This window comes from Lissotriton vulgaris, chromosome 11 (assembly GCF_964263255.1).
Source record: "Lissotriton vulgaris chromosome 11, aLisVul1.2, whole genome shotgun sequence".
NCBI lineage: Eukaryota > Metazoa > Chordata > Amphibia > Caudata > Salamandridae > Lissotriton > Lissotriton vulgaris.
This window is the reverse complement of record NC_141699.1, coordinates 402,243,194-402,268,642: the sequence shown is the minus strand read 5'-3', so window position 1 is coordinate 402,268,642 and position 25,449 is coordinate 402,243,194. Positions and strand designations below refer to the sequence as shown.

The following is a 25,449-nucleotide window of genomic DNA, read 5'->3' as shown; positions in this document are numbered from 1 at the left end:
ACGATCTGCGTGGGGCCCTTCTGCTCGCTGCTCAGCACGTTGTCTGGTCACTAGCCGCTGGCTTGTGCCCTTCTGTGACGACATCCGACAATCAACACTGCTGGTCTGGTTGCTCCAGACTGGCCCTTGCTTCCATCTTTGCGAGAAGCACCCCGGACCCTCCTGGTCCACTCAAGACGCCATCTTAGACCCACCACGTGGCCCTGAGATCTGCCAAGGCTTGTTGCCCCATCCTGGGCCCAGCGACGCCGACAGCATCATCCTTCGCGGGACAGCTCGCACCTCCGCCGTGGTCGCCGACAACGCCTCCTGGTCCGTGAGACTGCAGAGCCTAGCGTCGCCCACTCACCTGGTCGAGGTGACGGCCAACCGGTGCCATCCTGGTACCCTCTGACTACTGGCTAGTAGTACGAACTTGGTCCCCTCTGCTTTCAGGTATCAACAATCTCTGATCCAGGCTTGGATCTCTACGAACTCTTCATCACTGGTCGCCGGCCAGCAACTCCTTTTCTTCCGGCTCCTGGCTCGTCAGCGAAGACCCCGACGCCTGTAAGACTTGTGCAGCCGCAGCCCTCGTGGCTAGGTAACTCGGCATTTCGGTGCCTGCATAGCCTCTTTACTCTAGGGTCCCGAGTCCCTCGCTTCCGACTTGCCTTATCGGGTCCACCCGAGACCTTAAACTTTCCGTGTCCTCGGACACTTGTTTTAATTGTGCACTTGAAGTATTTTCCTAAGAGATTTGGTTTGTGCTTAGTACCCTGTCCTCATAAAGAGTCCAGGGCTGTTGTGAATCTTAATAAATATCCTGTTTATTTTCATAACACTTGTGTGGTGTCCTTTCACTGGGTGTTCAAGGGGTACATGTGTGGTAAACAGCTGGCTTAACGCGCCCTCTCGAGTCTTTAGCCTTAGACTGCTCGTATCCACGCTACTAGGATAGCTGGTCTATAGGTTGACTTACAACCAAACACCATAAGGGTCGTTGGAACGATACATAGCGGTCGCTAGAATAGCGAACGTTGCATATCGGGCCAACTTCTCACATTGGTGAGCAGCGGTTGGGATTTGAGCTTGCTGTTGTTTTACCACACGTATCCTAAGAATATCTTGTTGAAAGATCGCATAAGTACTGTTAGTACATATAACTAAAGCTTAGAATACTCTGAGTTCTACTGAACCAGCTGTTGCAGCTCCTCAAGGCTTAGCACACCTTGGCTGCAACTCTTAGCAAGGGAACAGTAGGTAAACACGTAGTGTAGGTAGGTGCATCACTTACACCACACTAGAAACAGTATGTCGGACAAAGGAGGAAACTCTGAGTCTCCCCTTGTGTCAGTTGACCCTCCACAGGTCATCCCTTCAAGATATACTGTGCTGAGCTTCAAGGAGTTAAGACAGGTGTGTCACTCCCGGAAGATCAAGCAGGGGTCTAACCCCACCACGTCCTTTCTGATTGGTCTCTTGGAGACTTATGATGCCAGAAAAGCTGAGACCCGTCTTAGCTCTTCTAATCCAGAAGGAGACATGCCTCCCCTCGAGGGAACCAGAGACGATCCTGACCTCATCCACCTCGCAACTGAGAACGAAGATGTGGAGGATGATGAGGATGAGGATCCCTCTGGGGATGAGGCAGATAAGGGACAGGTAGAAGTCGTTAGACTAAGCAGGTCCAACTTAAGCAAACATGATAGTGGTACTGGGGGACCCCCAGCGCTACTGTCAGGTCCGCTTAACATTGGGAATGGACAAGCCCGATCTCTGTCGAGAGACTCTGGCAGATCCCTTCAAACCAATGGCTCTCGCAACTCTTCGCAAAGAGGGATGACGTCCCCTCAGCGGAGAGTGTACGAAGCTAAGGAAAGGGCAGCTAATCTGAGGATCGAAAGGGAAGAACTTGCCCTGGCCAAAGAAAGGCTTGCCTTTGCGAGAGAGCAACAGTTAAGTGGGGTAGTTCCCACTGGTGGCAGCAATGTACCTAGCAATAGGGAAAAGAGTTTCGATACGAAACACCTTGGTAAGATAGTGCCCCCCTTTAAACAAGGGGACGACATCCACAAATGGATTACTGCTTTGGAGAGGGCCTGCACGGTGCAAGGTGTTCCCCAGAGTCAGTGGGCAGCTATCTTGTGGCTCTCCTTTGAAGGTAAAGGAAGGGACAAGCTCCTCACCACAAGGGTGGAGGATGCGAACGATTACCAAGTCTTGAAAAATACACTCGTTGAAGGGTTCGGCCTAACCACTGAGCAGTACAGGGTGCTGTTCAGGGATACCCAGAAAACGCAGTCTCAAGATTGGTCTGACTTTGTCGATTGTGCCACTAAGGCTTTTGAGGGCTGGTTGCTGGGCAGTAAGGTTACTGATTACAAAGGATTGTATAATTTGATGATGAGAGAACAAATTTTAAACAATTGTCAGAACCAGTTGTTGCATCAGCATCTTGTCGACTCGGATCTGACCTCTCCCCAAGAATTGGGAAAGAAGGCAGACAGATGGGTTCGTACGAGAGTTAAACAGAACCAGGGCCAGAATCAAGGTGGTCAGAAGAAAGCAGACCAGAAGGGTAAAGATTCTAAGGGGGAACAAAATGACCAGAAGTCTTCGACAGGTCCCCAACAACCCAAAGAGGGAGGGGGTCAGGCCCCCCAAAAGAAGAAAGAAGGCCAATCCAAAAGATGGTGCCAGTACTGTAAAAGTAAATCTCACTGGTTTAGTGAGTGCACCAAGAAAGGAGGAGGGCAGACTCCTGCCACTGCAGCCCCTAAGGCACCTGTGCCCCCTAGTACAGTCGGCAGTGGTAGTGCGCCTCCCAAGGGTTTAGTAGGGTTAACCCTGGGTTCTGAGGGGCGTGACAACTTAGTTGGCACACTCACTCAGGCTGTCCTTGTCAGTACAGGGGACGCGGACGTGTCCCCTGACATAAGTCCCAATACCTTGGGCAAATACAGACAGACGCCTTTCATAAATGGAAAGATGGCTCAGGCCTATAGGGACACTTGTGCCAGCGTCACCATGGTGACGCCTAACTTTGTGGACCCTGGACAGATCATGCCAGGTACAGAATTCCTGGTGACCAATGCAAGCAATGTCACTACCAATCACAGTATGGCAATTGTAGCTTTCTCCTGGGGAGGGGTAACTGGCCAAAAGAAGGTTGTAGTTAGTCCAGACCTCCCAGTGGATTGTTTGTTGGGCAATGATTTGGAGTCATCACAATGGTCAGAAGTGGAGCACCGGACTCACATGGAAATGTTAGGTTTGCCAGCACATGTGTTCGCTGTGACCAGGTCACAGGTCAGGAAATGCCCCACTGAACAGGTGCTGGATCCTGGAACAACGGACCAGACACCTCCCAAGAAAAAGAGCAGTAGGGTTAAGGCTGCGCCTTCCCCCTTGCCCCAGGTCGTGGATCAAGTCTCAGAGGAGGCTGACCTACAGGAATTGAGGGAAACTGAGCCTAGGGAGTTCGAACTTGATCAAGTTGAATTCTTGGGTTCAGGGGGACCCTCAAGGGAAGACCTGGGGAAGGACCAGTTAGACTGCCCTTCTCTTGAACCCCTCAGACAGCAGGCTGCTGCTGAGGCTGCTGGGAACGCCACAGGTACCCACAAGGTATACTGGGAAGATGGACTCCTGTACACTGAGTCAAGAGACCCCAAGCCTGGCATGACCAGGAGGCTGGTTGTACCCTTGTCTCCGCGTGGTTTCCTACTTACCTTGGCCCACGAGATTCCCTTAGCAGGTCACTTAGGCCAGACGAAAACGTGGGACAGGCTTGTCTCACACTTTCACTGGCCTCATATGAACGAAGATACCAAGGAGTTTTGCCGCTCCTGTGTCACTTGCCAAGCCAGTGGTAAGTCAGGTGGCACGACAAAGGCCCCCCTTATACCAATGCCTGTGGTGGGGGTGCCCTTTGAACGGGTGGGGATCGACATCGTCGGTCCCATGGAACCACCAACAGCATCAGGGCACAAGTTTATACTGGTGGTAGTGGATCATGCCACCAGGTATCCTGAAGCTATTCCCCTTAGGACCACTACAGCACCTGTTGTGGCAAGAGCCCTAGTTGGAGTATTCTCCAGAGTGGGCTTCCCTAAGGAGGTCGTCTCCGACAGAGGTGCAAACTTTATGTCGAGCTACTTAACTGCTATGTGGAAGGAATGTGGTGTCAACTACAAGTTCACTACACCCTATCATCCACAATGCAATGGGCTTGTTGAGAGATTCAACAGGACCCTTAAAGGGATGATTCATGGACTACCTGAAAAGCTTCGGCGTAGATGGGACGTCCTGATCCCCTGCCTCTTGTTCGCCTACAGAGAAGTCCCACAGAAGGGGGTTGGCTACAGCCCTTTTGAACTTTTGTATGGGCATCCTGTAAGAGGACCCCTGTGTTTGGTGAAGGAAGGATGGGAGAGACCTCTCAAAAAGCCTGCAGCCAACATAGTGGACTATGTGCTTGGCCTCCGCTCGCGGATGGCTGAATACATGGAGAAGGCATCTGAAAACCTTAAGGCCAGCCAAGAACTCCAGAAAGCTTGGCATGACCAAAAGGCTGTCTTGACTGTTTACCAGCCCGGACAGAAGGTGTGGGTGTTGGAGCCAGTGGCCCCAGCAGCACTCAAGGACAAATGGTCCGGGCCCTACACCATCCTGGAGAAAAAGGGAGAGGTCACCTACCTGGTCGACCTGGGAACTCCCCGGAGCCCCCACAGGGTGCTTCATGTCAACAGGCTCAAGGCATATGTCGACAGGAAGGACATGAGTTTGCTCATGGCCCTAGATGAGGGACAGGAAGAAGAGAGTGACCCTCTCCCCGACCTGCTCACTCAGAATCCTGACGATGGATCGGTAGATGGTGTTGTCTTTTGTGGCAGCCTCTCCGAACATCAACAGAGCGACTGTAAACAGGTTCTTCAGTCGTTCAGACATATGTTTTCTCTAACACCCAGCCAGACCGATTGGTGCACCCATGAGGTTGACACTGGTGACAGCTTGCCCGTTAAGAGTAAAATCTACCGGCAGCCTGATCACGTTAGAGACTGCATCAAGAGTGAAGTGCAGAAAATGTTGGAGCTGGGAGTCATTGAACCCTCGGATAGCCCTTGGGCTAGTCCCGTAGTTCTAGTGCCGAAACCTCACACCCAGGGTGGTAAGAGAGAGATGAGGTTTTGCGTAGACTACAGGGGTCTCAATGCAGTCACTAAGACTGACGCCCACCCAATACCGAGGGCAGACGAGCTTATCGATAGATTGGCCTCGGCCAACTACTTAAGTACGTTTGACCTGACAGCTGGGTATTGGCAAATCAGGTTAGCTGAGGACGCCAAGCCTAAAACCGCATTTTCAACCCCTGGTGGGCATTATCAGTTCGTGGTGATGCCCTTTGGTCTGAAAAATGCACCTGCCACCTTCCAAAGGTTGGTGAATCAAGTCCTTACTGGGCTGGATGACTTCTGTGCGGCGTATCTTGACGATATTGCTGTCTTTAGCTCCACCTGGGAGGATCACCTGGTCCACCTGCGGAAAGCGTTAGAGGCTCTGCAAGCAGCAGGCCTCACTATCAAGGCCACCAAGTGCCAGATAGGGCAGACACAGGTTGTATACCTGGGCCACCTTGTGGGTGGAGGCCAGGTTCAGCCACTGGAGAGCAAGATACAGTCAATCAGGGACTGGGCTCCTCCAACCACCCAGACTCAGGTTCGAGCTTTCTTGGGCCTGACTGGATACTACCGGAAGTTTGTCAGGAACTATGGTTCCATCGTGACACCATTAAACGAACTGACAAGCAAGAAAATGCCAAAAAAGGTTCAGTGGACAGCGAGCTGTCAAAAAGCATTCGATGACCTAAAGCAGGCCATGTGCACGGCGCCTATCCTCAAGAGTCCGGACTACTCCAAACCATTCATTGTCCAAACAGATGCTTCTGAGTTGGGTGTGGGAGCTGTTCTTTCTCAACTGAATTTTGATGGTCAAGACCAGCCCATTGCTTTTATAAGCAGAAGGCTGACCCCTAGAGAGAAGAATTGGTCAGCTATTGAGAGGGAGGCCTTTGCTGTGGTTTGGGCCCTGAAGAAGCTGAGGCCATACTTGTTTGGCACTCACTTCAAGATTCAGACCGACCATAAGCCCCTCTTGTGGCTAAATCAGATGAAGGGTGAAAACCCCAAACTGCTAAGGTGGTCCATTTCCCTACAGGGGATGGACTTTACAGTGGAACATAGACCTGGTACTGATCATGGCAATGCCGATGGGCTCTCCAGATATTTCCACTTAGAACAAGAAGACTCACCTGGTCAAGGTTAGCTTATTGTTCCGACGTTTGGGGGGGGGTCATGTAGGAGAGTAGGGTCTGCAATCCTATGATCACCCAGATTTTTCGCTTTTGTTTCACTGGTTTACGACTTTCTCTGGCTGTGGGCCTGCTAATTAGACCCACAGCCTGGCTGTTCTCTTTCTAAATTACAATATGTACCCTAGGTGCATTTACCAATTGGTACTGGGCCACCTTATCAGACCCTGTAACTCAGGGCATAGGTGTACCCAGGGCCGTCAGGGGCTGCAGCATGTATTATGCCACCCCTGGCTGGCCTCCTAAATTTGACACAACTGGCTGCATGACAGCTGGGGCGAAGTCGTGTAATCACACTTTGCTTTAGATATAGTAGCCCTATATCTAACCATACAATGGACACTCGAGTTCCTATCAGTCACTCCTATGGCAGGCCTTGACAATCCTGAAGGCAGAGTGCATGGGCTCGTGTGAACTAGGTTCTGGCCCGAGCCGAGCCCGGTTGCAGCTTGCGGAATCAAGACCCAATGGCTGTTCCATGATAACGCGTACCACATCGGTAACTTCGGTGTCGCGTTATCAAGACATGTCGAGTAAGGTGTCATACGAATCGGGATGCTGCCCTCTCACCAACTCTGGCGACGAGGTTAGCATTCCGCCCTTCTAGAGGGACACGACATGTACGTAACTGTGAACCCCGGTTAAAGTTAACTAAAGCCTCAGCTCCACAAAATGGATGCTGCCACCACAGACACGAGTCTGACCTCCTGCTGCTGGGAGTCCTTCCAGCGAGGAGAGCTTGGACAAAGGGTTTCCTGTCGAGGGCGGTGTTCGCACCGTCCCAGACAGGGTTTGTGTATTCTGGGTAGGTAGGGCTTTTGCGAGAAGGTGACTGCGGAGTGGCACCCCGGTGCTCACTACGCATATGCCGGTCAGAACCAGTTCCAGGGGCACCAGCCCTGGCCTGGGGAAAGTCCGGCAGGGGAGAGGGGTGTAACTACCTCCCTTCCTGGTCCCACCCTTAGGGCAGGACCTAGTCATGTACCCACCCCTTTCTTTAGAATAAAGGCCGGAGCGGGGACCCTTCCAAATTAGATCATCTTTGAATCAAGAACTACTTTCTACGAAAGGACACTCAAGACTCTTCTCAAGATTTCTCCCTTGTGACTAAGGAGTAGTCACCCTGCATCAGCGGGCACCATCTAAGAACTCTGCGGTTTGCTGCAAGTCCTTCCTCAAGGATCCGACGGCCCAGCTCGACGAGAACCGGCTTCCCTGGCACCTCTGACCTCTACCCACGTCATCAGCTCAGCTGTGATCGGTGGGTGCGACGAGACCTCGAGGGACCGGCCATCATCAGAACCTGCACGCTCTTAACCAGCACGACCATCGAAGCGATTCCCTGGTGAGTGCTCTGGGGTCCGAGAAGCCCCGACCCTGAGCCGCTCCAGCACCGAAGTGCAGTCTCCCAGCATCTCCACGATCTGCGTGGGGCCCTTCTGCTCGCTGCTCAGCACGTTGTCTGGTCACTAGCCGCTGGCTTGTGCCCTTCTGTGACGACATCCGACAATCAACACTGCTGGTCTGGTTGCTCCAGACTGGCCCTTGCTTCCATCTTTGCGAGAAGCACCCCGGACCCTCCTGGTCCACTCAAGACGCCATCTTAGGCCCACCACGTGGCCCTGAGATCTGCCAAGGCTTGTTGCCCCATCCTGGGCCCAGCGACGCCGACAGCATCATCCTTCGTGGGACAGCTCGCACCTCCGCCGTGGTCGCCGACAACGCCTCCTGGTCCGTGAGACTGCAGAGCCTAGCGTCGCCCACTCACCTGGTCGAGGTGACGGCCAACCGGTGCCATCCTGGTACCCTCTGACTACTGGCTAGTAGTACGAACTTGGTCCCCTCTGCTTTCAGGTATCAACAATCTCTGATCCAGGCTTGGATCTCTACGAACTCTTCATCACTGGTCGCCGGCCAGCAACTCCTTTTCTTCCGGCTCCTGGCTCGTCAGCGAAGACCCCGACGCCTGTAAGACTTGTGCAGCCGCAGCCCTCGTGGCTAGGTAACTCGGCATTTCGGTGCCTGCATAGCCTCTTTACTCTAGGGTCCCGAGTCCCTCGCTTCCGACTTGCCTTATCGGGTCCACCCGAGACCTTAAACTTTCCGTGTCCTCGGACACTTGTTTTAATTGTGCACTTGAAGTATTTTCCTAAGAGATTTGGTTTGTGCTTAGTACCCTGTCCTCATAAAGAGTCCAGGGCTGTTGTGAATCTTAATAAATATCCTGTTAATTTTCATAACACTTGTGTGGTGTCCTTTCACTGGGTGTTCAAGGGGTACATGTGTGGTAAACAGCTGGCTTAACGCGCCCTCTCGAGTCTTTAGCCTTAGACTGCTCGTATCCACGCTACTAGGATAGCTGGTCTCTAGGTTGACTTACAACCAAACACCATAAGGGTCGTTGGAACGATACATAGCGGTCGCTAGAATAGCGAACGTTGCATATCGGGCCAACTTCTCACAGGCATTGGCTGCAAGGACCAGGGGAGGATGGGCTTGTCATGGGCTTCATACCTCTGGATAATGGCTGCAAAATGCATTGGAGATGGGTGTAGTGGCATAGTGAGAGCTCCACGGGCCATGATGCAAGTAAATGATGCTGGACAGTAAAACACATCCCCATTTTGGGTGCATTGGGTCCCTAACATCCCTGAGTCCTAATGCCACTGCACGTGCTGCACTATTGATAGTTATACCTCTGAGAGAGGCCCCATCCTATGAGCATCAACCCACAATTCAATGTTGCAAGACTTCTTGGTGGGCACCCTCTCCCTGAACCCCTGCCATGGCGGCAAGACCCAGTAGAACAATAGCCTCTCTTGTGCCTCACAGTTCTGAAATAGGGCATAGAAGCCTACAGAAGAGAAGCTAGAAGCATAGCAACAGTGCCTTGGGCCCTGGTGCACAGTCCAAGTGTACACAGAAAACAACCAGGCATAATTTGGGTATATTGGGCAACTAATACCCCTGGGGCGCTCTGCCATTGCACCTTCTGCAATATGGATGGCTATGCCTCTGACATGGACCCATTCACATAGTGATATTACAGCACTGTGAGGCAATTGCAAGAGGGCAAAGGAAAGGGTCCTCCTCTCCAGGTCTTCACAGTCATGGTGTAATGCTGCAAAGAATTGGGAAGGGCCCAATTCCATTGGGCCTCGTGTTTCTGGACCATGGTTGTGAGGCCCAGGCTAGGTGATCTCTCCACAAGATCTTGCAATAAAGCTACAGGACTAGGGTATGACCCTCGGTCTAAGGCTGTGAAGCCCAATGGGAGAGGGCCCCACTGCTCGTGGACTCGCAGGCATAGCCTAGCGCTGCAGGCCCAGGGGAGGGGAGCCCCCTTTCCTTGTGCCTCACAGATTTGACTCAGCACTGTAAGGCACAGGGGAAGGGGGTTCTCTTTAATTGGGCTGTGAGCCAATGTTTAACACTTTAAGGCCCAAGCAGTTGGCCAACTTCCCATTATCACTTTACAGGACACGTTGTGCCTGTGGAAACACGCTGCCTGTGCAGACACACATTTGCAGGGCGACATCAGAGGATGATGTTTTTTGGAGAGCAAGGGGGCAATAAGTTGCGTAACACATTTTTGGGGTTTCTTTCTAAATCTCCTAAACCTAAAGTTAGCAGTGCAACTTAAAAGAAAATGTGGCTGCAGATAGAGTTTATCAAGTGTGACTACTGTTCATACTATGTTTGAGTTCTAATCGGTTTACCATCTCCTAGAATTAGCTTTGACAGCTCAATATTGCACATTTTGGTGGACAAGTTTATAAAATGAACATTTAAGGTTTCCAAATGAAGTGAAATAGCCTTAAACTTTGAGACACTAATGGTAAATAGTAGTATCTTTCTAGCATACTGCCCAGTACCTTCCCACTCCCACAGAACCTGGTCCCGTGGGTAGTTTTAGCCATGGAACCAGGATCCTTCACATTTAATCCCTGCTTTACCACTTTGTCTAAATATGGTGGAAATAAACATTGCATTCTAAAGTGCTGCAGGGCTCAGAACATAGTGACATTTCAGTAGTAAGGCTAGCCCCTTGCTATCAGACCCCTGCCACCCCAGGTGTGGTCTAGTGGACTAGCTGGTATGTGGAACCAGGAGAAATGGTTTTTAATCCTCACCTCTCATCTTGTCAAATTGTATGCTCTTGTGCAACCACTATTCCTAACGTATTCCTCTGCTCCCCTTTGGCAACATTGGGAGTATTTAGATTTAATACAAAAGCTTCTAGTAAGCATGCGGTTAGAAATTGCCTGGGTCATACCTGGGGAAGAAGTGCTATATTCACCTACATGCAGTGGTAAATCTAGAGCCTTTGCAGCAGGTAAGCAGCATGCTGCAGTCTCGGGTCTACTCATTTAAGAAACAGTTTGATTCTAGAAATATCATGGTCTCCCCATACCTCTGTCCATTGATCTGAAAGTATGTCAGCAGCACTTCGAAACAGGCTTAAGTGAAGAAATAAACATCAAGAACATACTATGAAAGACAGGTCCCCAGCACTGTTTTCATTCACAAAAGAGGCATGTTTACAGGCAGGAGGCTGTATATACAGCTCAAAAGCTGAACTTGGCCCCGAGCATGCTGCAAGACCCCACCTGTGGTGCAGCTCTTCCTTCTATGCCACAGACAGGCACTTCTTTAACAGCTCAGTAGGGTTGAAAGAGTGAAATTAGTGTGTCCTTTTAGAAGGTTAAAAGTGGCATAGAACCAAAATGTAGAGCAATGGGCTTTCTGCATTGCCTCTATGAGGGCAGCGAGAGAGGAGCAACGGTTGCAGGACAAACCTGCAAAATGGAGGATGGTTGGCCACCCCAGGCCCACAGGAAACCCATGTTGGTGGGCTGAGCGCAGGCCCTGGGCAGTTGCCAGCACCGCCCATGCTTAGTGCCGGCCCTGATTAGTATCTCCAGGTGGGTGGAACAGACTTACAAGGCCAGCAACAAGCCACTTTGTAGTGATGAAAGTCCACACAGGAGGTAGTAATTCAGGATGTTTTATTCAAGTAGTTAACATGTTGTAAAGTCCAGAACATCAAGTAGTTAAGGTAGTAGATCAGAGCCCCACCAGGAGTTGCCTGTCAGCTGCTCAGCCCATGACCAACCGTCACTTTGCCTCTCTCAGTCCCAACATTCCGAGGCATCATCAGACTCCAACATTCAAATGAGTCAGAGCACTGGCACTGGCTGAGCAGAGGTGGTAAAACACCTTACAATATATATGCAGGATACTACACACTTGTAACGGGTACCTCCATGGGTTAGAGTGTAATTCACCAGTAGAGTCACCAACCATTTTGGTTGGTTGTGCAGTGGGTCCGCTGCCTACGATTTGCCTGGGGTGAGTGCTGCCCCTGTCTTAGCAGTTTTCCAGGTGCATACCTAAGTAGTATTTTGCCAGACATCTGTTTCTATTGTTCCATACCTCGTGTATTGTATACCCTGGAGATGAGAAATTGTGTATGTGGCGCCCTATATGACAAGGGCTGAAAATGTGGGGATGAGACTAAACTACCAGACAATGATTCTCTTACCATGTTCCCCGCTGAGATGCTGACCACATCCCCATACTGCAACACCTAATTAGGAATATATGGCACCCATTATGTCAGTGGGACTTTACCAAAGGGGAATGCGTACTATGTTTCTGTAGTGGTAAAGGTGGTAAAGCGTCACACTGTAGTCACACTATGGTACTTTGTTCTGCTAATAGGGCATGTAGGCGCTGTACTTGGGAAACCGTCACACACCCAAACTCAAGGCAGTCCATCCTTGTTAGGCACCTTAGGTTATGCCGCCCCTGCCCCTATTACAACCTACCCTGTGACCCTTATCCCCCTCAGCGCAAGCTGTGTCTGAAATGTTTATTTTTTTGTCCTCATCCTTCACAGGACTGTAGGGCGCAGTCATATTGTCTTGTCCTTCTACTGCAGTTTTCATCTGCACAGTAACACAGCCTCCTGGCACAGCCATGGTTATATGGCCAACAGTTGCATCCATATTCATGGTAGAATAATGGGAACGTCTTGTGACCATAAAGGAGGGAAAGCATGTGCTGGTCGTTGGCTGGCCATTGTGTGTTACTGCTACGTTCCTCACTGCTATAAAGGAGTCAGGCACAACAGCGACGCCTGTGGCTGAGAGAGACACTGAAGGCAGTTTCCAGACCTCTGTGGATGTGTTATTGTAACTGTCCATTGAGTATCAATTTTGCACCAGTGGTTCTTTGCTACTTTCTGGGCCTTCCCCAATGCCATAACGTGTTTGGCCACCAGGTGTCACTCCTTCGTTGGTTTCTTGCTGCTCCCGTCAAGATTTTGCCAATACTATATTATGACTGAGCAACTCTTATTGTAGATGTTCCAGGGCAGCCCACGCCTTCCAGTAGTTCATTCAGTGTTGTACTTGTACACAGAGCAGTGTGTTTCAAAGCTGAAACTATATTTGTTTGTTCGTAGAGGACCTAATTCATTGTTAAATCTGAGTAGCTACCTCAGCTAATCAGATGCGTTTTAAGGCATGGGCAAAGTGGGCTCGGGCCCAGGGCTTTTGATATCAAAAAGGAGGAGTCTAGGGCTATTACTGCTCTTGTCGGAGCAGAAGGTCCACAGCACGACGTGCCCAAATTACATGGAATGCAAAAGATTGTCGCGGTGTTCCTAATGAAAGGGAAGGAGTTTATACAGTCTGTAGTGCAAGCGGATTAGAACAGGGTAACCAGGTGGTCACCCTGGGAATCCATTTTGTTGGATTTAATGCCCTCACACACCCTTTCAGGTGTCATGCTTTCATCATTTGGGCTTGCTCCTCGTTGGGTCGGCGGTGCAATACCCAACGGGCGACACCTCATAGAGGGGCTCTTTGGCGGAGATCTTTTTCCAACTGCCGTATAGATGAAGTGCGGGTATGGGGCCAGGATTCAAGGTAGATGTAACTATGTGAAGTAAAATAAAGCTAGTGGTACCGGAGACAATTTTATTCAGGAAGGCCACTGCTTTAATTAAAAGCGATATCCTAGAGGAGAGTAGTGGAAAGTAATGTTTCCCACTCTCTTCTGGAGTGTGTTAAAGTCCGGTCAACATGTTTCTCGCTACTCTACAATTTACTGAGCGATTCTTCAGGACCAGGGGGACTAGTTAGACTGTATCTAAGGGTATCTGTAACTATCTACACTATTGTCACTTGGTATGGTGTATGTAGGCTAGTTTGACTACCAACCTAGTGAGTGAATGGGTGAATATAACTATATTACCCTTCTTCAAGTTGCGATTGTTAATACCTAAGGTTAGAAACAATCAAACAACAACAGTATCCAGCGGGTAAAGCTTCAGGAGATCTTCCACCACAATGTTGGTGTTAGCCTGAGCTCCGCTTACAGTCACCTACCCATCGCCGCTGGAACTACGTTGCTCATTGCTATAAAGAAGTCAATCACAACAGCGACGCCTGTGGCTGAGAGAGACACTGAAGGCAGTTTCCAGACCTCTGTGGATGTGATATTGTAACTGTCCATTGAGTATCAATTCTGCACCAGTGGTTCTTTGCTACTTTCTGGGCCTTCACCAATGCCATAACGTGTTTGGCCACCAGGTGTCACTCCTTCGTTGGTTTCTTGCTGCTCCCGTCAAGATTTTGCCAATACTATATTATGACTGAGCAACTCTTATTGTAGATGTTCCAGGGCAGCCCACGCCTTCCAGTAGTTCATTCAGTGTTGTACTTGTACACAGAGCAGTGTGTTTCAAAGCTGAAACTATATTTGTTTGTTCGTAGAGGACCTAATTCATTGTTAGATCTGAGTAGCTACCTCAGCTAATCAGATGCGTTTTAAGGCATGGGCAAAGTGGGCTCGGGTCCAGGGCACCAGCTTTGCAGGGGGCCGCTGATAGAGCCAGCTCTGTTCTGGAGAGGCTTACCCCGATGACACTGAATAATTCTTCAACAGATTGTTCTAAATGCTGTTTTTCTTTAACTTATTTTTTATGATGTGAGTGGTGTGTGAAAGTCTATTACAGACATTTTGCTGAGAAATTGGTTTAAGTTTCATGCAACATCCATAAATAAAGTTTCTTTTAAAATCAAAGGAAGACCTCATATGTGAGAAATGGGAGGGGTCACAGAGATTAGTTGCATATAATTAGTGAGCTGCTGCTCTGTTACAATATTGAAAACACGCATCACTATCCATGAATATTAAATGTAACAAGTTCACCACAGAGAGGGCATAAAGGAGATTAAAAGTGGATCATAAATTCTAAACTGCTCCGAACAGGGCTCCCCAAAATACAATTGGCTCGAGCCCCTATAATTCTTAAAATGTCCCTGCAGCCAATGGTCTACTGGGATTGTGCACCACACGTCACTGCTGAGTGAGCTCTGTGCCTGCTCTGCTGCACCAATTGAATTCGTGCCATATCGTGACTGACCAGTGGTGTCCCTATTGTCCCTACAATGTCTGCTCCCTCTTGGCCTCAGCAGTTAGGGGTCTTCTATAACCCCTCCACTGTGTCTGTTATTTAGTTTTGTCGGACTACCCTTTCTATTACTGTTTCGAATGCTGTTCTGTGACTGGCCCCGAGGTGTCAGCGCTGTGTTGGTTATTACTCTGCTCCCCCAAAACTCAGACAATGCCACACACGACAGGCTGGCTGCGGGGTGGCCCTCAAGCACCAATGCCTTTCTTTTTCCCCTTAACACCTTAGCTGCGTGTAAATATCCCTCCCCAGTGCTGCGCTGTCCATTGGAACTAGTGCTGAATGGACGTGCGCAGCACTGGGGAGGTAGCGCTGCTGACGACCATTGGCCGTCAGCAGCACTTAGGAGGTTAAAATGGAGTCAATGTTTGTATCAAGGATTGACTCTAGGTCTCGCTGCTCTACTATTACTTTTATACAAGTCAGCGACGTATGAGTCACAATTATGACTAAGGTGACTGTCTTTACATTACAACATAAATAGAACAGATCCCACTGAGTAGTGACAACGGTTTGGTGTGTTTATCAGGTAGTCCATCTCAACAAGTTTTTGTAGAGAAAGCATGCTGCAATATAGTGTCTTGGAACATCGCAGGTTTGTTGTCCAAGCTGACTAATCTACTTTTTGGAGTTTTATAACAACATTCAATATTGTATGCTTGCAAGAAACATGGGCTAAGGAGCCACTTCACATCAATGGCTTTAAGACCTTCCACACTCCAGCTATTGAAGGGTCCAGCGGTAGAGCAAAAGGGGGTCTTGGAATGTACATTTTAAATAGGTTGGCCTTAAAACAGGAGGAGCTCCTTGCTGGAGATTCCTATCATCAACTAATGTTAATTCAAGTTGAAGATAACTATTGTATATTATTGATATACTTTTGCCACAACATTCCACCGGCTTTAGTGAGAGATGTCTTATCGAAAATACATAATAACCTGCAGTCAGAACATAGGAAATACCATAGAGATATGATGCTGATTATGTTAGGTGACTTTAATTGTGCACTTTGTTCAAGCGGAGGGGGGAAAACCTGCGGCGTTCTCCCCGAGGATGGTATTGGTAACACCCACTTCCGTCATTCCCTTTGGGGGAATTGTATAACAACCTGATTTTTAGCATGAATCTGGGTTTCGCTAATGAACTAACCAGCACACAGACCCCAATGCCCCATACTTTTGTAAATGTAAATGTAAATTGATACTTGTATAGGGCACTACTCACTGCAAGGGTCTCAAGGCGCTTGTACGAATACCGCTGTGGAACCCATCCTGGCTTTCCCTGTGAGGTGTCCACTCCTGGGCACCCCCAAGGTGGAGGCCAGGCATCCTTAGTGTTGTGGGGGCCGTTGTGGAGATTAAGCAAGCTATTGCCCAGAGGTGCAGAGTGGGACTCCATGATTGGAATATGCACCGAGGCGAGAATTATCAGGTCCGTGGAATTTGGAGCCCAAGACCCGCCGAGGCGGGGAATTGAACCCTGGTCCCGGGCTTGACCTCTGCATCAGGGTCTGCCGCTCTAATCATTGAGCCACACTTCTCCACTTTTAATGGCAGGGGCTGTCACTCTACCATTGATTACATTATCGCATTGAATAGTCATGCTCATAGACTGACATCATTTTCGGTGGATGACAACTCTTTGAGCGATCACTATCCTTTGTGCCTTTCAGTGTTGATTCCATCTAGCAAAATACATAGACAAGATGTAACAGACCAGGCTCTAAAAGACATTACTATTAACAAGCTCAATGGCTATAACTTGCGATGGTCGAAAGTGGACCCCGTGGCCATAACTAAAAAAGCGGTATGTAAATGCAGCGCAGCAATCAACACATGTTTGGATGAATCAGTAACCCCATCTGGTATCCTCTCGACCTTTAAGTTAATAGCTGAGGCTGTTAGGGATTCACTATTTGTCCCAAAGAACAAAAACAAAAAAAAAATACCCATGGCTGGTTTGACTCAAAATGCTTGCGAGCATATTCTAACCTGAAAAGGGAATTACATAAGGTCCCCAAAAATATCAAAGATATTAGGAGTGCAAGGGGGAAATATAGAGCTGCTCTCAGGGAACGTAAAGCCACAGTGAGAAACGAGACATTGGACTCACTCCATGAAGCATCCATAAGGGGTGACAATGCAGCTTTTTGGAGGGTGATAAAGACCCCCTTCTTGAATTCGGGTGAGGGGCCATCCATAGAGGCTGCTATAGCTGAGCACCAGTGGATTGACTACTTCGCAAGGGCGTATAATGTTGATGAAAATACTGCCCCCGATAGAATGTCTAGGGAAAATGCTAATAACCCTGAACATATGTACCACGAGCTTAGGTTTACATTGGAGGAGGTAATTTGTGCTCTTGACGCAAGCCTAGGGGGAAAGGCCCCCGGTCCAGATGGGGTCCCCATAGATCTCTTTAAATCCAACAATGAACTATGGGGCCCAATCATTACCCAGGTTTTGAACGCCAGCTGCCTTGCCCCTTTCCTTCTACATGGGTGGAATCTACCATTGTTCCAATTTTTAAGAAAGGGGATCGCCAAGACCCAAAGTGCTATAGACCCATTTCTTTATTGGATGCTCTGACTAAAGTAGCTGGTTGCATAATACTGTAACAGTTAGGTGACTGAGCCGAGGAAAACACTATACTGCCCGACATACAATATGGTTTCCGGGCAGGTCTGGGGACAGTGGAGCAGAGCCTAAACTTATCTATCTTAATGGGAAAGTACATGAGAGTGAAAAAAGGCAGACTATTCTTGGCGTTTGTCGATCTTACTGCTGCCTTCGACTCTGTAAGACATGAGGACTTATGGGCTATTCTTGAACAGCTGTGGGTAGATATACACATAATCCACTTCCTCAGACGCCTATATTGTGACGCTAAGGAGCGAGTTCGTTTTGGCCCAGACGGAGAACGTACGGCCCCTTTTCCTATTAGGAAAGGAGTCAGGCAAGGGTGTGTCCTGGCTCCTTTCCTTTTTACCTTTATATCAATGGATTATGTAAAGCATTAACTAAGGATAATAATGACTTTTCACAAATAGCTGGGTGACCCATTCCTGCCCTTCTTTATTCAGATGATGCAGTTTTAATGTCCCGTACGCAAAAAGGTCTGCAACGAGTTTTAAATAGTTTTGTCAAGTTTATGAGACATTTGGATCTCAGGGTGAATATCTCTAAAACTTACATCATGAGATGTGGGCCTGGGAGCCATATATGTAGGGACATGTTCCTGGAGGGCAAGAAAATAGATCACACTACTAGCTTTGCCTATCTAGGAATTCTGTTTGAGCATACCGATTCATGGACACAAGCCATTACTGCCAAACAACTTGTAATGGCTAGGACAACATTGTCCCTAGTAAACTTTTCAAGGAAATTAGGGAGAAGACCACCACGGGAACTCTTACAGATTTAAAAAGCGAAGTGCGTCTCTGCAGCTATGTATGGAGCGGGAGTATGGGGCTTAGTAGAGATTCAGTGCACTTCAAACGGTCGAGAATATCTTTTTGAGATATATTTTAGCTGTTCCCAGTAGTATCTCGGCATACGTTTGTCACTCAGAGCTCGGGCTGCCTTTTATTTCAGACTTGATAAAAGTGGAGCCCATCCTTCTTTGGCACAGAATTTGGTCGAAACCTGAGACCAAGCTAAATCAGGAAGTTTTAGCAGATAGTTTAAAGCTTGATGGAGCACTGCTGATCCCATGGCTGAGATTTATTAGAAATGTTATGTCTGATCTCGGCCACTCGGAGTACTATAATAACCCGAGTTCAATGCAATCGATCAGTAGAAAGGAATTACAAAAAAGGGCTAACTTCACTTGTACTCAATTAGATTGGCTAGCGAGAGCTCAAAACCCACTGTGCAATATAATCAATTGATTTTATCCTCTTTTAACATTCAGTCCTATTTATTGATTGTACCTGGTGGCTACGACAGATTTTTATTAACCCGTTTTAGATGTAACATTTTCCACAGGCTAGTAAGCTTCCCAGGAATGAACGATAGGTCGCGAACTTTAGGACTGTGTCCGTGTGACAACTGTTCGGACCAATCAACAATTCATGTCCTGTTATTTTGTAGGTTTTATAGTAACCTGAGGAAACTTTGGATTGTCCCGATTCTAAAGGAGCTGGGCCTGAGACAATGTCGCCCTGCATTGCTGGTTCTGCAGCTCCTGGACGATATACATAGAGCCTGGAGGATTGGCATGTTTTTAAAAAAAGTCTTTAGCCACAGGATATGTATTACTTTGTAATTTTGGAGACTATTAAGAATGTTTGTATGTTGATTTTAGTAATGTAATCATGTTTCTTTTTTTGTAACTGACAATTTTAATGAATGAAGTGTTTAAATGTACTTTTATGATTGTTTCAAAAAGCAATCGAATAAAGTCTCTTTTGATTTGATTTGATTTACATTACGACATCATTATGAAATTGTGCTTGAAATTTTCGCAGCAGAAAAAGGCGGAGGTCCCCAGTGAGACTTTGTACACCCCCACCTTCTGTTACCTGGAGTTTTAGCTGAAATTAAAATACATCTTTAAATTTACAGACGGAAACCCTTTGGTAAATATTCAATAAATGTATAGATATTGAACAGGTGTTGGGGATGGTAGGCCAGCCTTAGATCTCTTCTTCAGCATCGTAGAAGACTTCTAGGCTCAGATTTATTAATTTTTCACGCAAAGGAGGCAGCAGCTAAGTCTTGCGGAGGGGTGTGGTGATGGGGGGTTGGGGACAGAGCAATCTCTGCTAAGATTGTTCTGCTGCTGCTGTCATGCTGTGTGCTGGTACAGAGGTGATCGTGCACTGTCTGTCAAAGGATTTGTACTGGAGAGATACCCTTTCAGTACATATGCCTATCCTTGGAACAACTCATAAGGTCCCACGTGTGATGTGCACTGCAGCACACATGCAAAGCATATGTTTTTTGGAGAAATTAGCACATTTCCAATTGTTTTACGCCTCCTCCAAGTAGGTTTTATTTTTTTTACACAAAGTCCGGTCTCGCTGTCTTAGTAGATCAGACTTTGCGTCTAAATGCATGGGTACTTGCGTTGATCCACCCCAGTTACGCCTGCTTCAAACAAAATATAGCAAAGCAGGGCAAAATGTGCTGGGAAAAGACAGCTTTCAGAGCAAAACACCTTTTGCGCTGAATAGTGAATACCATGTGTCGCTTTGCTGCAGCAAATAGCCTCAGTTAATCTGGGCTTTAACCTCCAGCTCTGTCTTTGCTCTTCACCATCACTGAATCTAGGGGCATATTACCAAGCAATAGCGATAATTATCGCTATTGCTTGGTTAGAGACAAAAAATTACCGCAGCGCTGCAGCGATTTTTACCGCAAATAAACCTTGGTATTACCAAGGTTTAACGCAAATGCGGTAAAAATCGCCGCAAAGCATGAATATCGCTGAAAAGTCAGCGATATTCATGCATTAGCGAGCTAATGCTCTTAGCCATGTTATCCACCTCCCATTGGATAACATGGCTAAGAACTGCTCAGTCACCACCCCCTTTTCTGAATCGTAAGAACTGCTCAGGGCAGGTGTTAGCTTTTGGAGATATTCCCGCTTAGCGCGAATATCTCCAAAAGTTGGTAATAGGAGATAGCGATGTTAGCGACTGTTTTCAGTCGCTAACATCTTGGCACGCCCACTTTGCATCTCATTAGTGATAAATATCACTGACATGCAAAGTGGGGCCCAAGATGGTCGCTATCTCCTACTAGCTGTCGCTAACTGGTGTTAGCGGCAGCTAGGTAATAGGGAGATAATTTTATCTCCGCTTTCTTGGCTTTTAAAGCCAAAAAAGCGGAGATAAACCCCCTTGAAAATATGCCCCTTAGTTCCTGATGTTTGCACTCACTATTTCTGTTGTAGGCGGTTCCAAAAAAATGTGCTGCCGCTCTGCGAGGACCGCACGGTGTTACTTGTAAGGCATCTTACTTTCCCTCCAGTCCACAACACCTAAGTATCACGACAGCCCACACAACACATACCTCACAGACCGCCCGTGTGCTAGCCATGCCTCTGCTGGAGCCCCTTTAATGGACCTAACTTCCTACGGTGCTGAAACGCGTCTGCCGCCCCGCCCCCCCCCCTTCACAAAGGTTAAACTACTTTTGTCATATCTAACCAGAGCTTCACTCACGCTTGTGAGAAGAAGTCTTAACCTTCCGTGCCATGCATTAAATATTAGAAGTCATCCCGCTATTTAGAATTGTAAATACTTACATACGAAAATGTTTGGGAGTGGGTGGCTTCAAAAACCACAATAAATGAAATAGAAATCGATATTTCTGTGGGGTACGGTCTGAATCCATCTGCTGGACGCCAGAATCCGAAGATAGGAGAACGCAGAGTAGCCAATGAGATTAGCGTAAGTCCCTGACTGGGGAAAGTAATTGGAGGGATAGAAACTAGGGAACCACCAGAGTTGGAAATGATATACACTAGTTCAACAATACTTTCAAAGCTCCAAATCCGAGTGTTTTCATTTAAACAAAATGCAATCTGTCAAAGCTTCTGGGTTATTAGCTCTTTTCTTTTTGCCTTTCAGGATTCACAATAACCAAAACAGTCTCATTCTCTAGTGTATTTCTACTCCTGAGATATTAAAATGTTTTATTTCTATTCCTCTCTACCTAGTTATACCTCTCTTGTATGTACAAGACTATTTCACATATTCCCTTTCCATATACCGTAGATTTACCTCTGAGGTGGGTAGAATTCTCCTTCATATTTCCCATGTCCATAAACCAAGGGTAGGCCACTCAGGTATGTAAATGTCCCTTTCGGTAGCTCTCTTGTCCACATACTGCAGACGTATGTAAATGTCACATCACCAATCTCCACATAGTGTAGTTATACCTAGGTCTGTATATGTCTTCTTCCCGTACCTATAGTTATTAATACTTTGAGGCACGTGAATGCCTGAGTCCTATACCCGCTCCTTATCTTCTAGATCTTACAGACTGCCATTTTCCTTACTCATTTCTGTCACATGATAACACTCACTCCAAACCCACCAATAGTGAATATAGTACTCCGGATATGGCGTCCAGAACTGGGCACAGCCTTCCTCCATGTGAGGTCTACAGAACTGAATACAGCACTCCAGGGGCCTCATTTATGAAAAGTGACGCATCGCTGCGTGAAAACAGCGATGCGTCACTTTTCACTGCGCTCTCCTTGCGACATTCCTAATGCGTCATATTTAATGTATGGCCCATCATGTCGCAAGGAGTTACAGATACGTCAGTATTTCTGACGTATCTGTAAGCGCAAAAGTGATGCATTGCTGGAGTGTGTCACAAAAGTGACGCAACTCCAGCAATGCGTCCTTTCACATGGGGAAAGCCCCATGTGAAAGGGCTTGCGTCAGCCTTACGCCTGCTGTGAGGCAGGCACAAGATTTTGACGCAACAGCGTCCTAAAAGTGACGCAGTGAAATCTCATAGATTTCACTGCGACACTATTACGAGGCTTTTTGCGGGGGAACGCCCCCTCTGCATACATTATACCTGACGGAGGTATAATGTGGCGCAGGGGTTTAAAAAGTGACGCATCTACCTAGATGTGTCACTTTTTAAATATGGCGCAACGAGGCGCATTTTTTACACCGCTGATGCGTCACAAAAAGTGACGCACCGGCGGCGCAAACCTGACGCAAGGCCTTCATAAATAAGGCCCCAGGTGTATATAGCGTCCAAAACTGGACAAAGCCACCCTCCATGTGAGGTCTCCAGAGCTCAATACAGTACCTTAGACATGGTGTCCGGAACTGGACACAGCCACCCTCCATGTACTTTTAGCTCAATTCATTGAATTAAGTCCGCTCACACACGTGTTGGAAAGCTATTTTCAAATACCAGCACAATACAATCGATTTCATCCAGCCCACCTCAATTTATATGGCTGCTTTGCTCGTCCACTACAATAACCTTAATAAATACACATGCAGAAATGCATTTAACATGTATTTGTAAAGCCCATGCTCACCGCAAAGGGTATCCTGGCACTGAATAACAGATGTTGATGTTACCCAACTCAATGGTACAAATTTTATTTTATGAAAGGCTGAGTACTTGCGAGGATTAGAACCTGTGACCACGAGGTCGAACACAGACCCCTTCAGTTGGAGCATTAGTCCACTAAGCCACCAGATCCAGCAATTTCTAACGCAAAATAAAGTAGTCCGCCCTGTTTCGAAAATTGCTGGATGACTCTTGACTTTGTCTTAAACAACACTGTACTCATTTCAAATTCAGATCTTGAAGTTGGGCCAAGTTGTCAGATTTTGCAGTTTGCACAGGATCCGTTTAAACGCCAAGGTTCACCATCCTCGTCCCACCTCATTGTGCAGGAAGTTTCTTACATAGAAAAAAGTGAACATTTTTATCGCACCAGCCTTTTGTAAATGAGATTTTCTCTAAACCTACTACCATCAGATGCTTTCTTCCCGTATTTGGATTCATTATAACTAACAAAACATTCTGAAGTCCTTGAAAGCTGTGACTGTTTAAATAAAACTTTACAAAGTTGCAGAGCAAAAACGTTTTTCTGGGTCTCCCACTTTCAGGGTGTTTTCCCACACTCCTCTTTCGACGAGTCACTGCAGATGAAAAATAAATGCCCGTGTAACTCGCCTGTAGAAATCAGAGAGTGGCGTTGCCTGAGCTTTACTTGGCGCTTTAGTACCCCTGGGCCCCGATCAACTGACATTCACGAAGGCCCGTGAAAATCAGCTGCGCAGCGTTGCGCGAATGAGGAAATAACTGCGCAGCGTCGTATTACGCAGGAGTCTTATCTGGTTGGGGGGGGGGGGGGGCACTGTCCACTGTGGCACTAACAATCTGTTTTAGCAAGACTCTAAAGGTTGTTATAGCCTGGCAATTTCGCTGCTATTACACATCATATGGCTTACGCTTGGTATTATTTCGCTTGCCCTTTATATGCGTCTGGTTTTGCTGGGTGCTAGCATTTCACACGAAAGGAGGGTATGTTATTTTAGTTGACCTTGGTTTATGCGAATACCTATGTGTGGTTGTGCTCTTACCGCCCTTTTGTGGCCCTGATTCATAAATTACAGGTTAGATTTGCGGTGCGCGGCTATTTTCTGCTTTGCTGTAATTGCAATTGCATTTATATCGCGCATACTACTACCCCTGACGAGGCGTCGGAGCGCTTTACGCCGGGCAGACCGCTGCTTCGGAACCCAAGGTTAATGGTTAGTGTCATTGTTGGTTACTGTTCTAGAGGAGACGTATTTTAAAGCATCTGCCGAGGAGCGTGCGCCCTGCAAGCACAGCGTCATGCAAACATTTGAAGTCTGGCCCTGTACCTTCAAGGTAGATTGTGTAGAGAAAGTCAACAGAGGACACACAAATGGCTTAGCAGTTGTGAACTCACCAGAAGCCCGATGCCACACACATGGATCGAGTGAAAGGCCTCTAGCGCCCCGAATCTAATCATCCCCAGTCTCCGAGTGTGCAGCACATAGGGTGGATGAGATGGGAAGATTCTGCACAGTGCTGCGAGGGCCCCGGGGCAAATTCGCGCTATATACAAAACGACATATATTAATAATAACTAGGAGCTAGTTAGCACCTGCGACAAGCCACCTACCTGTCCCCGCCACAGAAGATAGAACTGCCTTGCACCAACACTCCATCGCAGATATACTGTGGGCCCGAAAGAAGACCGTTGCTATCATTGACACTGATTTCTTTGCACTGGTGAACGAGATATTTTAGGGTTCCGCGTTTGTCTAGCTGATGATAGCGCAAGGTTACCTTTTCAACCAGTAGAAGGGCTGAATGGGTTACGGATCGCTGCACATATCTGTGTACAACTTCTGTGCTAGAGAGGAGCATAACAGTGAAAAAATACGTCATCGAGTTAAGGCACCGACTCACTGCACAGATGGGCTTCGCCGAAGGGGCAGCTTCTAAATCCTGATCTGGACTCGTCCTGGCAAAGCCAGCAGTCGCATACTCTCCCGCTAGTTAAACAGCAACGCCTATTGTTTGAAAGTCGGTTACATAATGGCATTTCTTTATATGTGCAATCATAAAGGTAGGCCCCGGCTATCCTCCCAGCCCCAATCCTGAACCTGGCCCGCTAGCAGTTCTCAGGAAGCCTCCTCGGCTCAGGTACTCACCATTTCTCCGTCCGTCCGGGGTCACCTCAGAAATGCGGGCGCTCTTTGGGGGGGCCGGGTTATATACCGTCTCTTATCGGTTTCAGAGTTAAAATAGCCCAGGGGCCGGGCGGCATCGCCAAACATGGCAGTCTGGAGCCAGAGAGGCCTGCACAAGATAAAACCACTCCAGAGGCCGGATTCCAGCGCAGGCCCGGGATATAGAGGCCCCCCGACGGCGCAGCCCCCCACCTCCCTCTCTCACATGACGGATACATGGCTGCCTCGGTGGGCCATTCACTCATGTCCGACTATCTGCGTCACTGGGGTCCATCAGCGTTTTGAACAGAGGCAGCACCGAGGCTGGGAGTGCACAGCGCCTGGTGAGCGCATCATGCAAAACCCTGTCCACAGCAGTGGTCTTCAAACTTATGAATGCCACGCCCCCCTGTG

General features: G+C 47.9%; 1 protein-coding gene across 1 annotated transcript in view; it reads right to left on the bottom strand.

Moving 5' to 3' along the window:
- MYL7 (myosin light chain 7) overlaps nucleotides 1-25,101 on the bottom strand; it is a 69,860-nt gene extending 44,759 nt beyond the window's left edge. The window contains exon 1 of the mRNA XM_086943440.1: nucleotides 25,018-25,101. Coding sequence (XP_086799566.1) covers nucleotides 25,018-25,020 — 3 coding nt within the window. The 5' untranslated portion in view covers nucleotides 25,021-25,101. The remainder of the gene's footprint in view (nucleotides 1-25,017) is intronic.
- Nucleotides 25,102-25,449: the final 348 nt, after the last annotated feature.